The sequence below is a fragment of the Phacochoerus africanus genome, chromosome 9, assembly GCF_016906955.1.
Source record: "Phacochoerus africanus isolate WHEZ1 chromosome 9, ROS_Pafr_v1, whole genome shotgun sequence".
NCBI lineage: Eukaryota > Metazoa > Chordata > Mammalia > Artiodactyla > Suidae > Phacochoerus > Phacochoerus africanus.
In genome coordinates this window covers 104,364,748-104,379,912 of record NC_062552.1, presented here as the reverse complement: position 1 = coordinate 104,379,912, position 15,165 = coordinate 104,364,748, and the positions used below count along the sequence as shown (strand labels likewise).

Below are 15,165 nucleotides of genomic sequence, written 5' to 3'. Positions count from 1 at the left end.
CCCTCCAATTTATTCTAAAATTGAAAAAAAAACTATATTTGTCAAGATGCTCTAAATCAATAGGGAGACTTGCACTTTGTAGTTAGTTGTTCCAGAAATTCCTTAATTCAAATTATGATCTTCGCATAAATAACATATGAGGTCAGCAGGTCTGTATCTGTATGTAAGTGTGCATTCACGCATGTATGTATGTATGTATACACACACACATATATATATGCCATAATGAAAGAGAAGTATATTCATTGATGCATTTTTCTTGTCAGCAAATAAGAAGAAAGAGTTTGGTTGGTAATGTCAGCTTGCCAATGGTTACTGTATGTCTTACACCTCATTGATAAAGTGATCCTTCCTAGTTTTCAAAATGTAAACTCTGCCTAATGCTAATACTTTTTTAAAATGATTTTTTTCCTTTATAGCTGGTTTACAGTGTTCTGTCAATTTTCTACTGTACAGCATGGTGACTCAGTTGCACATACATGTATACATTCTTTTTTCTCACATTATCATGCTCCATCATAAGTGACCTAATGCTAATACTTATTGAACTTGTTACCTTGTACATCTTACCATGGCAATTAGACAAATAAAATGGATCAGAGTATAAAAAGACATTTTCAAAAAGTAAAAGGAAAGACAGAAACAACATGTATACTCAAAATTACAGTGCCTGAAACATTGGCTGCTGACAGCTTATGTGACGCTAAGCAGGTTGTCACATGAAGGAGGTCAGCCAAAAGAAAAAAGCAAAAGGTAAAAAACTTGGTTAAGTACACCAGTATCCAGGGCCTCAACAGTGCTCAGGTATGTATTCCCCAACAAGGAAAAAAAGAAACTGGAGTTCCCATTGTGGCTCAGTGGTTAAAAAATCCAACTAGTACCCATGAAGACACGGTTTGATCCCTGGCTCCACTCAGTGGGTTAAGGATCTAGTGTTGCCATGAGCTATGGTGTAGGTCGCAGACGCAGCTTGGATCCCCCATTGCTGTGGCGTAGGCCAGCAGCTATAGCTCAGATTCGACCCCTAGCCTGGGAACTTCCTCATGCCGCTGGAGTGGCCCTAAATAGATCCCCCCCCCCCAAAAAAAAAGAAAAGAAAAAAGAAATTATTTTGTTGAGTGGAATATTGAAATGAACCATCACTGAATAAAATCTATGAGAAACTCATCTAGATTTTAAATACCTTAATAACTGAGTTTCAATTTCTCTAAGTGAAAAAGAAAATGGGTAGGGGTGGGTGTGTGCCTAGTCTATCAGGATTTCTTCTCCATTTTCCTTGGAAATATACAGTATAAATCTCTAAAACTGACATTGACACCTCCAGCCCAGTTAACTCTTAGTAAATATTTACTGAATAAGTAAATGAAGAGTAACAACATGTAATATTTACTGATTTGCATTCATCTTCCTTTATGAAATTCTTCTGACTACCAAAACCTAGCCAAATTGAATTTAATGAAAACCTTCATTTTGTCTGAAATCCCTTGCTTTACAGAGAAAGTAATATTTAGTCTTTCTGATTATTAGGGAGAAGAGAACAAATTCATTCTTTAATATTCTTCCTTTCAAATGACAACACAAAAACTTGTAGTTTACATTTTTTTAGGCTTGTATCTCTTTATTGATTCCTAAGAGTACTTGTATAAATAATAAAGTAGAGGAATGGGTGCAATTCATTACCTCAGTGACTTAATTATATTTTGAGTATATCCAAGGCTGCTTCAGGTCATGAAAATCCTGCAGTGGCCAGACATCAGCGTAAAAATCTAGGCTGTGCTTACATAATTTATCACTCTATGTATGTACATATCTCCAAACCATATACACTAATTTAACACAAATAAGTATAATGGCTTGAACCATGATTGGTAAATAGTTCTAGGAGTCTATATGCTGTTGCTCTTGCCTGACAGTTCACAATAGATCATTCCTAAATTGGCAAGGTATTTGATTATTTTTAGGAAATTAAGAGATTTTACTCCTTTATTTAGCAATCATTCCCAGAATTCAATAACTCTATCAACTTCACTTATGTCTGTATACTTTGTGAGGTCATGTATTTTTTTTTATGTCCAACGTTCTTAGTGATTGATGCAAACTAAAAGCACAATAAGATTTTACTATACACCTATCAGAAGATGTAAAATAAGGATTGACTACTGAAGATTACAGAGATTGTCCAAAATCTGGAATTCTCATTCATTGCTGATAGAAATGTAAAACATTACAGCAATATTGGATAAAAGTTTGGAAATTCCTTATAAACATACACTTTAGCATACAACTCACCAAACCCACTTCTTGGTATTTAACCAAGTGAAATGAAAATCTATATTTACACAAAAACTTAGACATTATTTGAATAGCGGGTTATTGGTAATCACTTCAACCTGGAAAATATTCAAATGTTCCTCAACTGGGGAATGAATAAATGAACCCAGATGCATCCATATAATGGGATAATATTCAGCAATATAAAGAAAAGGATTTCTAACATGGATAGATCATAAATGTCTTATGCTTCAGGAAAAAAAAAAAAAAGCCAGACTCAAAGGCAACATATTATATGATTCTACTGATACAACTTTCTCAAGCTAAATAACTATAGAATCATGAAATACATTAGCGGCTATAACTGCCCTAAGGCAGGAGTTGACAAAAAAGGGACAAGGGTAATAAAACAGTTCTAAATTTGATCATGATAGTGATTATGTGACTATACACATTTGCCAAAATTCTTTTTTTAATTTTATTTTTGATTACTCAATGAATTTTATTACATTTATAGTTGTATAATGATCATCACGACCAAATTTTATAGCATTTCCATCCCAAACCTCCAGTGCATCCCCCCACCCCACAACCTGTCTCATTTGGAAAGAGGTTGTGTATTTTTAACTTGCCTGTTTTTTTTCCATCTCCTTTGCTATTTCCTCTGCTTCTTCCTTTGTTGAGGCAAAACACACTCTCCTTGGGAAGCCACTCATTTATAATTTAATGCTTCAGAATCTCACTTCTGTCTACTCTTCTATCCCAATCCTTTATCCTTTCTAAAATCCAGATGGATATTTCCCTACCAGGAGCTCCCTGTACACAAGAGAAGCAAACCAAAAAGTGAGAGATTTGCATTCCAGGGTTCAGTCTGAAATCACAGACAAAGTGGCCTTAGAGCTAAAGCCACTGAAGGAGAAGTTTTTTCCTCTGCTTGTGCCTCTTCTAACCTACTCTTGAAGGAAATTCCCAGAAGTTGGGGATGAAATGTATTATAGTTTTAACCACTATATGGTCATTAATTTTCTACTTCTCTGGGCATCATGTATGGATCTGGTAAGATGAACCACAAGCCTTTGTGTGGCTGTGGCATCTGCATGAATCTCTTAACATACTGACTTTGCTATGGTTTCAACAAACTGGTTGAAACTAAAATACAAGATCTCGTGAGAAGAAGGTGACTCTCTTGGTGAAAAAAGTCTCCCTTCTAACAATGGTCTGAATGAACTTGACAACTTCTAAAGCCAAAAAAGAAATGAGCCAAGGAAGCCAGACAGTAATGTTCTTAGCAAGAAATCTGTATCCTTGCTGCAAAAACTCTTAGTTCTGTGACTTTATTTTAGTTTCTGTTTAGATTATACAAAATTGATATTAGAAGATATTAAAGTCACAAATAAGATACCATGGAATCATATCTCTGCATTTTAAAGATAATATTTTCATTTTAGAACATTATTAAGCTTTTATTAAAATGACATCAGGGTCCGCAAAACCAACCCAGAAGAACTCATGAAGCCAAATCTTTTCATTAGTTCTGGGTTAACATCAAGTATTTGTTTATCATAATGTACCGAGGGAACAACAAAAAAAGACATGATGGTCTCATTAACAGGATTACTCATGTTATTGGTGCAGAATCCAATGTAACTCTGATAGCCTTCAAAAGAGTTTATTATCACCCTGAGTAATAGATGGAGAAAGTAAGGATGCTCATTTTACAGGCATCTATTAAGCTACCAAGAATAGTTTTCAGAATATACAGGTACCAATTCTTGAATAAGAAGAGTTCTCAAAAGTTCATCTTTTTAATTGCATTACACTGATAGCACTAGTCATCATCACCCCCACACATTTAGCATATATGTTATATTCTAGCTTCTGCTCTTTCTCAAAAAGAGGTAGTATAATTATGCCCATTTTAGGATTGAGGAAACTGGGAGTTAAAGTAAGTTGTCCACAGACACACAGCTCATTAGTGGTGTAGAAAGGGCTGAACTCAGGTTATTTGGCTCCAAAGTCCTTCTTGGTCTTTGTAACTGCACTTTAATGCCTCTCTCTGCTGGGATTCCAACACAGATAAATAGGAATATGGGAAGAAAATAACATAAAATTACTATAATATCCTGCCAATTATTTTTTTTTACAACACCCCTGTTCACTAAAAAAAGATTTACAATATTAGCAAATGCTGCTATGGTAAATTTCTATGAAACAATTTCTGGTCTAAGCAGTCCCTGAAATTCTGAATGACAATGGTCCCTACATATATCTGAAGAAACGGAAGGATGGAAGGGAAGGATCTTTGAGTGGTACTGGGGTCTTGGTTAAATACGTGTCAGCAACAGTTTGAAAAGCTAACCGGAGAAAATGAATAAAACGTTTGCTAATACCATGTGTTTGGCAAAGGTGAAGAAAAACAAACATTCCTGTATTGACGGTAGGAAGGTAAATCTGTATAACCTCTTGGGAATGCAATTTGGCAAATCTATCAATATTTGTAATGCACATACCTGCTGACCCCACAATTCTACCTTCAGGGATTCAACCAATAGATACTGCTGTATATGAATATAAAGACTGATGAACAAAAACATATATATTATTACTTAGAGTAGTAGTAAGATATTGACAAAAATCTAAATGTGTATCAGTGGGGGCTGATTTAATCAAATATAATAGCTCTATAAAACATCATATTATGTGGCCATTAAAAAGAATAAAGTAAATCTTTATATTCTTATATAGAATAGTCCCTAAGACATTCTGTGAAGAAAAGGTGGGACTCAGAAGATGTCACATTTTATCAAGAAGGAAAAGGAAGAAAAATAAGAGCAAGAAAATCTGGTTTTAACTGCATGTTTTATACTCACAGATTACCTCTGAAAGATTGTTTAAAAACTGATAATTTTGTTACTTCTGAGAAAGAGAATTTGGGAACTAGAATTTGGGATAAGAGAGAGAAATTTTGCAACGTTGCCTTTTGTTCCCTGTACAATTTTTAAACTATTTTTAAAAAACCCATCTGAATTCATATTTATTGAGTTTAGTAATAATATATTATTGATACTATTAATAAATTTACATGGGAGGCATTATATATGTTACAAGAAATATAAAACAATCCAAAGAGAAAGTTATCTTTTAAAATTCAAGTTTTGATAAAAGTTGAAGTACAGCCTAATCTTTTGGTATAGAAATAGAAAGTCTCAGGTATGATGTTGATAGTTGTATAGATAATAATACATACTATATGTAAATGATGTTTCCATCTCCACCAAAACTCTATGACGAGAAGTGGTATGGTCAGGCTGACAGCAATGGTGATGCACATCTCAGAATGGATACAAAAGAGGTTCTACAGTTTCCTTCCCAGAAGACATTGCATAATGAAGACGTCAGCCTTCCTGGCTGACCTGAGGTGAGTCTTGTGACGTTAAAGGGATGAGCTAAACAATTCAGCTCTGGGATTTCTGGATAAATCAGGACTAAACATGATACCACTTATTCTGGCACTATAGAGAAGACAGTAAAAGAGAAGAATGCCCGAAGTCTGGTAAAATGAACTGCAGTTCACCAAGCTACACCTAAATTAAGCAAGAACCACCCACACACCCTGTTGACTTTGCCAAAATACTGGCATTGAATCTTCTTGGAATCCAAAGGCAGAGAAACTAAGGCAAATGGCAGAAAACAGGTGCTAGGCAAGCAGATGCACCAGAAGGATTATTTAGCAAATGCTAGAAGCCTTCAGAGGTATAATTTGGAGATACCATATCCTGATGATGTTATTTTCATGCAGCTCTTATATTATTGTGCAACTCTATGATTCAAAGATAACAGCGTCTTCCGGAAGTGGATAAGATGATAAAAGCTGTTTCCTGACACAAATAAGTACATTATGGCATTTCAGTGTTTTAAGAGCAGTATATTTTTGAATGGCATTCTATTTATTTTCTCTATGTTAAGAAGAAAAAAACTTAACCTTATCAAAGATAAATCAGTAAAGCTTCAAGTTCAAAGCAAGGGGTGGGGATAGGTCTACATATACCTAAATAATCAGGCATATACACAAAACTCACCATTTCCTCATAATTTCCATGTGATATACATACCCCTTTCTAAAAAAAATTGAAGAAATGGCTGCATGAAGAGGAACTGGTCTTTGAAAAAGACCAAAAAGAAAGGGCACACTGGTATTCAGTAATCTGTGTTTACTATATTCATTTAATACTCATATTTAATTAATATGAGTTAACTGCATTCATTCATACCGCACACAACGAAAGGGGTTGGAATGAAGTGGAGGCTAGGAAATCAGGGGACAGAATCACAGTGAGACAAGGGAAATGACAACAAACCATTTTATAGACTTTCATTTGACCAAACACCCAAGAGATCAAGAAGTTCGTACCTGTTTTCAGTACCGCATGCTTCTTAGGTATCGCCAGCCTCATGGAACTGAAACTGTAGGAATGGGTGATTTTCTCCAGAACTTCTCCAGAAGGCAGCCCTGTTTTCTTTAGCAGTACTCCAGGTCACCCTGGAGTTCAAACCACCATGATGACTGCCAACTCTGTTGCTCTTTTGCAATTTTTAAAGTCAATTCTAAATTGGAAATTCCCTGACTACATATTTTGAAATATCTCTGTCAAGGAAGTCAAACCCGTCAATGTCCCTGATTCAAAAAACTTTGATTTGCCCACTCTCTAATAAATGTTTAGTGATAACAGCCTGAGAAGAGTTCACAGTGCGGTATTCTTGCAAGATTTGGGAAGCAGGTGTAGTAAGATTAGGTATTATGGGGAAAGAAAAGTGAAGGTAAGAAAGGGAGAAAGGCAGAAAAGCTGATTAGAAAATTGTTTCTGCTTCTTGGAAACCATCATAATGGAGGTGGATTAGTTACTGAAGGAAGGGCCAGTCAACAAAGCCAAGAGGAAAAGGCTTTCTTCTCAAGATCACTGTCCTCTATCAGGTCCAGTTATTTTCTTTTCATGCTAGAAGATGGTCTTCTTTTTCAGGTTCTTCTTTCCATTAGAAAGAGGGTCTCACAAATCCTTGGAAATAGCCATTTCCCTGAATGAACAATATTTTGAGGCAGTAGAGCAAGGAAAAAAAAAAAAAACATACGACGTCATTCAGAATTTTACCTCACTGACTTTCCAAGTGATGGGCATTCCAAACTTGGTTAAAGCTTAATTCACTATGTCCTTTAAAGGGAAAAAAAAGTTGTTTTGACACTTGAGCAAAACTATGACGACTACTGAAATGGCAGCTGGAGACAAAGCTCAGAGGTAAAACCCTCTTCCTCTCATACTCAGGCTGCGAATCAATCTTATTTCTTGTACTCTTACAGTGAACAATTGTGTAAGATATGGAATCTGCACATCTATTAGAGACAACTTGAGATTCTATAACAGGCTGAATTTGAATTCTGATATAATGTCTATGAGAAGATGGGTTTAGAAACTCTAGTCAGCTGTACCTGTTATTTCTCCTAATTTAGTTGTCTAGTCTTCTCTAACTTTTCCACCCAGGTGTGAATAATGCCAGGAATGGAATAGAGAAGATATACAATAAAAATGATATATCTTTGAATTCTTTATGTTTTAGGAAAAAAATAGGAATAAGACATATATTAAATAAGATTAAATAAGACGCATGTTTCTTTGCATTCTTCTGCATAATATATCACTTTGCTTTCAATTCAAGGTTTTTACACCAAATCAACAATTAAAATTAACTTTGAGAAAATGTACCACTTTTACTTTGTGACTCTACATTGCCCTTGGTACGTAGCCACAACACTTTAAAGGTCAATACCTCTAAAGGTATAGACTTTTAGATTAGTTTGAAGAACTCATGTTTTGGTTTGTTCCTATTCAATCCCTGTGTATCTAGTGGGCACTCTGTATTCTTTTGCTGATGCTTTCACCAAAATTAACTTCTTTTGCATGTTAAAGACTTATCATAAGAAGGCAAAATTGATTTCCAAAATCCAATCTTTGCTCTTTACCTAAACATAGATTTAAATAGTTAAACTCTTTCTATATGGTGATTAAAGTTGGGAACATATATTTCCAGTGTGCGTTTCCTCTCAATGCTTATTTGGGGGACTCTGAATAGAAAATCTTTTATCAGGCTTAGAAAATCTGCTGGCCTCTGTGTCCTAGAGAAGACTCGTTGTCTTCCCAAGAGAAAGGATTCAAGAACTTGTCTTATGATGACTCTTCATGGCTGATTAGATGGAATATATGGAATTAAATGCAAGATAAAGTATGGAGAGAGCACAAAAAGCAGCTCTTGATATCCTGATCAAATAATTAGTTAGGTTCTCTGTTCTGCTAATAAGTCTCTGAAGCCAGAAGATGCCAGATTCAACCTGGGATAAGGTTCTCCACCCTCATACTCAGCTTACATTTTATTTCCTTCAGGAAACTAATGCAAAAGGAAAAAGTTTTCCATAAATAGGCTATAAAATTAGGAAGTCAGACACGAATGGCCTACATTCTATATGATTCCATTTATATGAAATGTCCAGAAAGGCAAATTTATGAGGAAAGCAGATCAAAAATTGTCTAGAGCTATGGGTATGTTCATGAATTAACTGCGAAAGGAGAGAAGGGGTGGTGGAAAAGCCCTAAAATGTGACTGTGGTGATACCTGGACAACTTTAGAAATTTAATTTAAAAAAACTGCTTTGTAGGCTTACAATGGGTGAATTTTGTGGTATAGAAAGTATACCTCAATAAAGTTACTCAAAGAAAGAGAAAATGTCAGACTTTGGAGAAAAAGAATATTTCAATTAGACTTATAATGATATAAATATCATGAGAAATTTCTGGCTTAAATTAGCTGAAAGTGATGCCAAGACAAGAAGAAGCTACCTTACTTTAGGAGGTTGTTGTTTATATCATTTTTTTTACATTTCTTTTTGTTGTTGTTGTTGTTGTTAATTTATATGGAACATTTGCCACCCAGGAAGTGGATTTGGGCTTTATTAGTTTGTCATATTGATAATACATCTCCCAAGAAAGATTGTTAAACCAGCTAACACCTTTAAAATTTTTTAAAGGATGGAATAAACAAGTAAATGAAATGTAAATTTTTTTTTTCTGAATCTATTGGTACAGAAAAACCCTAGCAAGGAAAGAAGCAAAAAATGAGGAGATAATACTTGGAATTAGGTATGTTAGTTGCTCAATCAATCCAATTTTGCCTTCCTGGTCTGGTCCACAGGAAGGCTATATTCCCTAGCTTCCTTTGCATTCAAGACAGAACCATGTCTAACGAAACATGGGCAGAAGTGATATATGGCCTTTTCAGGCAAGGCAATAAAATGTACTGTGGAACTATCCAAGCTTGCTCTCTTCTCCTTGGATACAACCAGAAGTGCCTGAATTACTTCTTTGAAGAGAGCTGATCAGGAGAGCTACCCAGCTGGCCCTGGTCTTTGCCTGAAAAAGAATGAAACCCTTTTTGTTGAGCTATTGAAATGTTGGGATTGCCTGCGGTAGCTAATTACCATGATAAATTATTCTAGTTGCTTAATAGTTTTTAATTGTCTTAATTAATATAACAGGCTATTGGATTCAAAGTCTATTTTGCCTTTCTTCCTTTTATCATCTGGGTCTATTCTTTCCCTCATGTTCATCCTTCCTCTTTCTTTTCCTCTTCCCTTACTTCATGACTCCAGTTAACATGCATTTTTGAGACAGAGGAAGAAATACGTGAGCAGTAGCCAGCCTGTTCCTCATTAAGAGTCTTCTTCAAGAAGTAAATATTTGAATGGGAGAAGGTAAAAATAATTGTCTGCCATTCTTTACTCAGAAAAGCCAGAATGTGTATCAAGGCTTTGGTTACAATGCTGAATTATTACCAAAAGAATTGCTTGGCTCACCCTCCTCAAAAACAAACAAACCAAAAAACCTACAGCAATAAATGCCAGGAAAGAAATGTTGAGTTGGCAGTCACCTTGAGGTCATGAACTTTGGTTTTATTTTCTGAAGCTTTTGGTAGTGGAGAAGTGCATTCTGATTGCTCTAATACTTTTGGTCCACCCCTGAGAGCTATTTTCCCAAACAACAAATTACCATTTCAATTCATTTTCAAGCTATTTCATTATCCAGGTGCCCTTTCCTCCTTTTCTGCATACACAGCAAATGCAAGGAAAGAAGAGTGGACCTGCCTCAATTCAGAAACCACACCCCAGGCCACAGCTCATTACCATCACCCCGGCCCTGTAGCTTGCCAACCCCAGTGCCCCCCAATTCCATCGTCAAAAAATAAAATAATTCAAATAAAAAACAGCTCATAAAACAGTAAACAAAATAAAGTCAGTTTTCTTTTGTAAAGAACAAAATGAAACTTGAGGGAAAACTTACTGGAGTTACAGTTTATCCTGATACAGTCTAGATGGGGAAAAATAAATGAAAGATGAAATTGCATCCTTCAAGGTAACAGCTGCAGACATCCAAAAACAATCAGTCCACCCTTCCGGGGACAGACACACGCAAGAAATGTGGCCATTTTATATATATACAGTATGCACAAGTTAAAGGGTGGGTGTATATGTACAGTATATTGTTCAGTAAAGTTGGATACATATATATACACACACACACATATATATACACATATGTATAGAGATATATACTGGTATACATATATATCCACAATAGACACCAAGTATGCCTCTTTTGTTTGTCTTTCAAAAACCTCTTCATTTACATAAAGTATTTCAAACCTGGACTTTGAAATATTCATTTTGTGAAACTTGGAAAATACTGCAAAAATTTCCCCATCAAATGCAGGTTATGTTTTGTTTCCCTCTGCAATTGGTTTTCTTAAAATTTATCTTTAAAAGTAGCATCAACACAATTTTTGTTTGTGTATTCCAAAGATCTATCACCAGTCTGACAAGTCATATAATTAAAAAAAAAAAAAATCGGTCCATGAAGTTTCTCAGTGCAGTATTTAACCCTTTCTCTTTTTCTAAAACCAATCTCCCTCCTCCCTCTCTCCTTAGCTCGGGCCCCCAATGCTACAGAAATTTAGATTGGCAGACTAGCCATCATCCTCAGAGATAAGGAAAGGGTTAACACCACCTGGTCATTTCCTGTCATAAAATGGCCACTTGCAAACAGCTAACCGCACAAACACCCATCCCAGATTTTAGAGAGGTGGGGCCGGGTGATTGGTAAAAGGAGCTCTACGATGTTATCACAACTAACTGGGGTCTCTGCTGTAGTTTCAAAGGCCCCCAGGCCAACCCACTCATGAAGCCCGTCTCCGTCTTCCTGCCTGAATGCTCAGACTGAATCAAGCGCCTACAGCATTCGAGGAGAAGGCGAGACAGGCACATGGGGAGGAGATCTTGGGTGCCTTTGACATGCTACCTATTTCACTCTGGGATCTTGCATCTCCAAGAATTTTTTTTTTTTTTAAATGGGAAAGAGGAAATAAAGGGTGGCTAATTTTCCAGTGCTGGTCACCAGGGAACATATTTCGTGCCAAGATCAGCCTCTATCCTTTTATTATTAATATTTGTTTGGGATTACGGACACATAGCATAAAAGGTCTTGAGTAAAGTCAATGGGTGTTAGGAGGGCATGGGGCAGAATGGTCAGAGCAATGTCTCAGGTTAATTGTTACCAAGCTGCCCAGGTGAAGCTAAGTTTGGTTTACAAGGCTGGGAATTCCTATAAGAATTTGTTTAAAGCCAGATAGTAAAAGGTAGAAGTAAAAGTTAAAGAAAGGGGGAGAAAAGTACCGGAAAAAAATACATTTAGAAACTGCGCTCTTCTTCTGCCTAAGGTTAACTCAATAGTTTCGGAGGGTGTGTGGAAGATAATGCCACTATTGGAATTTCCCAAAGAAAACCCTCTTAAGCCAACGAGAAAGAAACCAGTGGCAAACGATAGGGCAGAAGAAAACTATGTGAATCCAGATAGGAGCAATGTATAACACCCAATCATTCTGAGGAAGGGGATGGGAAGCTTATTTGTTCCCCAGAAGAACATCTCTTGAGAAAAATCTGGGTTTGGTTTCATGCGGTTAGGTTTGTCATGTGTCGTCAACCGCAACAGAAAAGTGGGAGCAAACAGCCCTGGAGCAAGTGGTACGATCACCAGACAGAGGAGACCATGCCCCTGATGGGGACCGGGAAAGGGGAGGGCAGGGAGGGAGGAAGAAGTGGGGCCTCAGCTACGGCTGCACCTACCATCACCCGGAGCTGGAGACATGCTCCTTCCTGATGAATTCAAACAAGCGGGGGACAGGTGTAAGGACGAGCTTAAGGGAGGGGGAGAGAATGAGCCTAGGGCAACGAACCCAAGAACTTTAAACAAAAAGTGTTTTCTGCTTTGGTTTTTGTGCTGCTGAGGATTGATCCTCAGTAAAGGACCTGGTCAAGGCAGAGATGTTGGGTGGGGCTTGTCCTTCTGGGTTCATCCAAATGGTTCCATGAATGGATTGGTGCCTTTAAGCCAACGTGAGGACTTGGAACCTTCTTTTTTTTTCTTAACTCAAATATAGGCTTTTTATTTTTCAGAATTAAATATGTGAATAACAGAACATATTTTTTTAAAAAACTGGTTAGGGACTTAAGTGTTCAAGTCAGCAGCAATTAGACATGTTAAGTTGAAATGTCAAAAATTATATTTTTTATTTTACTGAAAGAATAAGTCACTTGAGGAGAACAACCTATCCCAGCCCCATGTTCCTTGGATCTGAGAGGGCAGTCTTGATAGTGAGGAAGTATATTTTAGTGAAAACTCACTCAGAGGAACAGCTATTTCCTTTAGATCTCCAGGAGCCGCCAAAGTTCTCTCTCTGCCTGAGCCTTGACATGATATTGGATGGGGGGGGGGGGATTGTACGTGAGTGTTTCATTTTGTTTCACTTTTTGTTTCATTTAGTAAATAAGGAGAAATTATTATTTTCCACCTTGATGAGATTTGGGTTGAGCATGGAGGAGGTAAATGTTTCTAGGAGCTGTGTGTGATGCACACAGTCAACAGCTGTCAGCAAGTCCATGTTTCCAAGAAGGGAACATCTGGAGGGTCGGAATGCAATTAGCTAAACTGTATGACACTGCCTACCAGTCTCCACCACCACAGGAGGGTTGCCTGTATACTGCTGGGGCGTCCATAGGGCCATGAATGCGTCTGGACCAACATTGATGGGACTGTTCTGCTATGTGGATCAATTCAAACCAAGTGCTAAGGAAAAAGATTCCTTCTGTGCATGTTTAAAAGGTGACCATTATGAAAGCAGTTAGAAGTCATTATGTCTATCACACCAGGGATCCACAGTATTGACTTGTGCAGGTAATAGATAACCCAGGATGATCTGGGAGTTGAGAAACACGGGTTCTAGTCCCACATCTGCTACCAACGTTCAATGTTAGTTTTGGACACCCATAGGTCTTTCTTTGTTGTGCATCTATAAAGCAAGCATAACAACCCTGTCTTGATTTCTCTCACGGAGTTACCGTGAGGTTAAATTAAGATGAGGTTTTAAAATATTTAAAAATATTGTAATAATAAAAATCACTATACCTTTTAATTCTTGGAAGTGAAAATACGACTGGTCAATAGCTAATCTCACAGCTTTTAAAAATGTGCTGCATTTTGCCAGGCATTGCTCATGCCAGCTATTACTACAGCTGGCTATCTTCAGACAGGCAGGCCCTTGGAAAAGCCTAGTTTCTTTGATACTTGGGAGTTACACTACATCAGAAAAATACAAACCAGACACTTACATCATGAGCTTATATGTGTGAACAATTTGAAATAAATTGGAATGTCATTTGTGCCTGGGGTGGAAAAGAGACACAACTTAAGGACCGCTTGAAATTAGCTTTGGGGACTGTGTATGGGAATGTGCACTCTGCTTGGAGATGTTTTCTACTGTAACCAAGAAAAGGGGAAAGAAATCACGACAGGGAGAAAGAAAGGGCTATGAAGGGGTATATTCTGAAAAGGGGGGTGGAAGGAAAACCTTCAAACAAAGCATGAGTATGAAGAGTTGTGTAAACACAAGTACAATGAATTTAAGGTCAGTTTTCCAGGTCAGGTTTGAAAGAAAGTTCATTCAAACCTGTAACTGTGCTGAACGATACCCTTCAGGGAAAAAAAAAGAAGTCACCATTGTTTCTAAAGAAGCATGGAGTTTCTCTTTAGGGAGACTCACTCTCTTTTGCCTAAAATGCCTCAACTTAGGAGGAGTTACACTGACTGTGGGCAGAAAGTAGCCAAGAGACAAAGGCAGAGCCTTTCGGAAAGGCACATAGCCCAGATTCTGGTGAAAATTTGAAATGGAAAAATATTGCTTCTAGGAATACACTTGGGATCTGTGACTATGTGCACATGCACGTGTGTGTGTGTGTGTGTGTAAGAGAGAGACCGAGAATCTATTCATCTCTTTCTTCATCCCTTTTTATCTCCCTCCACCCCCATTTTTCCTTCTAAGATGTGAGACCTGTCACAGTTGGCTTTCTAATCTTACAAAAGAACATCTAAAAAGGGAAAACAGTTGTCTTTTTAAAGGCAGTGTGCATTTCCACAAGACATCACAGAGCTAACTATTCCCTCTATCTTTGGCTCTCTCTTACCTTGAAACAGATGCAGAGTTAAAAACTGACTCCACCTTCCTTTCTGCGACCTAGTTAGGGGGTCTCATTTGTTTTGATTTTTATTTGGAGAGGGGTTACTTTTGATTATTTCTTTTGTTGTTTTTCAGGGAAATCAACAGTCAGCTACTAGTGGTTAGTTTCAGGTATACACTCTGGTTGGTTTGTTTCAGGTGGGGAGGGTTTCAGGTGGGGAGGGTGATGCAGGGAGGGGAAGGGGAATGGGACAGAGGAATGCCAGCCCCTGTAGGCTGCTCAGTACG

General features: G+C 37.2%; 1 protein-coding gene across 6 annotated transcripts in view; it reads right to left on the bottom strand.

Moving 5' to 3' along the window:
• NRXN3 (neurexin 3) overlaps positions 1–15,165 on the bottom strand; it is a 1,579,386-nt gene that overhangs the window by 1,005,970 nt on the left and 558,251 nt on the right. For all 6 annotated transcript variants that reach the window (XM_047796606.1, XM_047796611.1, XM_047796607.1 and 3 more), the window contains one exon: positions 10,653–10,679. In XM_047796606.1, coding sequence (XP_047652562.1) covers positions 10,653–10,679 — 27 coding nt within the window. The remainder of the gene's footprint in view (positions 1–10,652; positions 10,680–15,165) is intronic.